Source organism: Engraulis encrasicolus, chromosome 9 (assembly GCF_034702125.1).
Source record: "Engraulis encrasicolus isolate BLACKSEA-1 chromosome 9, IST_EnEncr_1.0, whole genome shotgun sequence".
In the NCBI taxonomy this organism is placed as follows: Eukaryota; Metazoa; Chordata; class Actinopteri; order Clupeiformes; family Engraulidae; genus Engraulis; species Engraulis encrasicolus.
In genome coordinates, this window is record NC_085865.1 from 44,842,761 (window position 1) to 44,845,260 (window position 2,500).

Below are 2,500 nucleotides of genomic sequence, written 5' to 3' on the forward strand. Positions count from 1 at the left end.
TTACTGAAGAGCATATGTTACAACCTTTCTGTCACAAAAAATGTAATGAGTAAAATTGTAATTTAATAATAATTAATAATTGAGTGTTAATCTGTTACTTAAGGCTCTCATCTCGTGTTGTCATAGCAACATTGTCAGTTGAGTATTTTCAGCAAATAGTGAAAAGGCCCGCCAGCGACCCCATCTGCACTAAGAGGCTACATAAACACACTAAGCAACATTTTTTAGCTAACTGACTGTACACATACATTTATACTGTATAGGCCTATACAGCATAAGAGTGAGGTCTGAAGAATACCATGTCTAATACTCTAAATCATGCTTTTAGTAGAATTCTATGACCACTACCGGTATAATCCAATCCATTGTCATTGTGCTTTCGTTACACACAGGGGAAGTAGCTCATGGCACTTTGGTAGTTTGTGGAAACAGAACGCTGCTTCGGTTACCCAGAAATCTGGGTGCTTTAAAAGTTCAACTCGGTTCACCAGGAGCAAGCCAAATGGCAGCAGGGCAAGGAAAGCCCCACAATAAACCATTTTTAAACTTTGAACAGAGCTACGTACGACGCCCATCGGGGGAAGCCCATCGTCTGTGGACTAGTGTCATGATGAACTGCACAGTACTGCACAGCACAGCACAGCACCCAGGGTCAGCGACTATGACTGCAGGACACGGGAGAGTGACAAGGAAGTGCCTCACTGACAATGACACCCACACACTGAGGTCTGGACCGACATGACATGTGTAGTACCACCACCAAAGCCTTGGATGTTTTCTCGTTTTTTTATGACGGGTTATTTTCAAGACACTGGCAATGAAAGCAGCTGTTTTTTTTCTTCTTCTTTTTTCCCTGTCCCCGTCGGGGGCTGTTTTTCTGGGCACAAGGCTGGCACTGCAAGGTCATTAAAAATCAGCCAACAACACCCTGACTGGCATCTTTATGGGCACAGGCAGAAATAACAGCGTGATGCCAGTCTTGCCAGCAGATGGGCACTTCAAACAGACAGGCAGGCCGGCCCTGTGTGTGTGTGTGTGTGTGTGTGTGTGTGTGTGTGTGTGTGTGTGTGTGTGTGTGTGTGTGTGTGCGTGTGTGTGTGGGCACAAATAAAGAAGTAAAATGTGTGTGTGTGTGTGTGTGTGTGTGTGTGTGTGTGTGTGTGTGTGTGTGTGTGTGTGTGTGTGTGTGTGTGCGTGTGCGTGTGCGTGTGTAGACATGCAGTACTATACATACCGTTACAAGTATTGTTTCTCCCTTTTCTCCTTTCAGTCCATTCATGCCAGGGCGACCCTGTGGAGACACACACAACAGGTCAGCATGATCACTAGTGGTGTCAACAATGATCGACCCGGCGATGCAATCCAATGTAGGGCATGGACGATCCAATTCAATGCGGCAAGTTCCAGAATCGATGCAGCAATTTTTTGAAAAGTAAAGCAAAGTTTCAATTACTTCCGTGGATATTTCATGAGCAAATGAATGTTAAATTATATAAAAGTTCTTCAAAGCATTGCAAGACTGATCCAGACTGATCCAGACAATAAACAGCCAATAAATTGTTGCTCAGCATGACTGATGAAACATTTGCTTTGCTTTCAGTAGAAATGTAATGCATTGCAATGCATTGTAGAATTGAATCGGATCAGATCGGATCGAATCGAATCGAATCAAAAATCGCTACCTCCCGAATCGTGATCGAATCGGATCGTGAGGGCAGTGCCAATCCACACCACTAATGATCACACAGACGTCTTCTCACAGTTCATCAATGTGTATTGACTATTCAGTCACACCTTCACAAAATCACTCACACTTTCACACTTCACACACTCAACCAATCGCACAACTTCACACACACACACACACAACGTCGTATACTTACACTATTCATGTTGTGCGGATGCTCTCATACTCATTCTCGCCCTCTGACTTACTCGGGCTCAATAACATGTTTCAAACCTTTGATAATTCTCACTTTATCTTACACTATTTTATTATTATGTTATTGATCTTTCTTTAATATATATATTTTTTGGGGGGGCTTTACAAGTCTTTATTGTTTTTTTCTCAGACAGGACAGGGAAGCAGAGACAGGAAGTAAGTGGGGAGAGAGAGACGGGGAAGGGCTGGCAAAGGACCCAGGCTGGGAATCGAACCCGGGTCGGCCGCGTAGTAGACGAGTGCCCTACCATATCAGACACTAGTCATCTTGTGCAGACGCTCTCATACTCATTCTCTTACTCAGGCTCAATAACATGTTTCAAACCCTCGATGATTCTCAGGTTATCTTACACCATTTTTATGTTATTCACCTTTAGGCACTTACAGCCATCTAGGTCAACTAGCTGCTGTGACATGCAAGAATCCACTATCCAACTAAAGTTTTGGGTAGTGAAAAACTTACTGGTCGTCCTGGTAGGCCGAATTCTCCTTTAGGTCCGATAGGTCCGATAGGGCCCTGTTTGGAAACAGAATCAGGGGGATTAGCTAGGCAAAGGG

The 2,500-nt window shown here is 43.9% G+C and overlaps 1 protein-coding gene across 1 annotated transcript in view; it reads right to left on the reverse strand.

Moving 5' to 3' along the window:
- col15a1a (collagen, type XV, alpha 1a) overlaps positions 1-2,500 on the reverse strand; it is a 157,434-nt gene that overhangs the window by 14,233 nt on the left and 140,701 nt on the right. Inside the window, exons 27-28 of the mRNA XM_063206312.1 lie at positions 2,406-2,459; positions 1,235-1,291 (exon numbers count right to left, since the gene is read on the reverse strand). Coding sequence (XP_063062382.1) covers positions 1,235-1,291; positions 2,406-2,459 — 111 coding nt within the window. The remainder of the gene's footprint in view (positions 1-1,234; positions 1,292-2,405; positions 2,460-2,500) is intronic.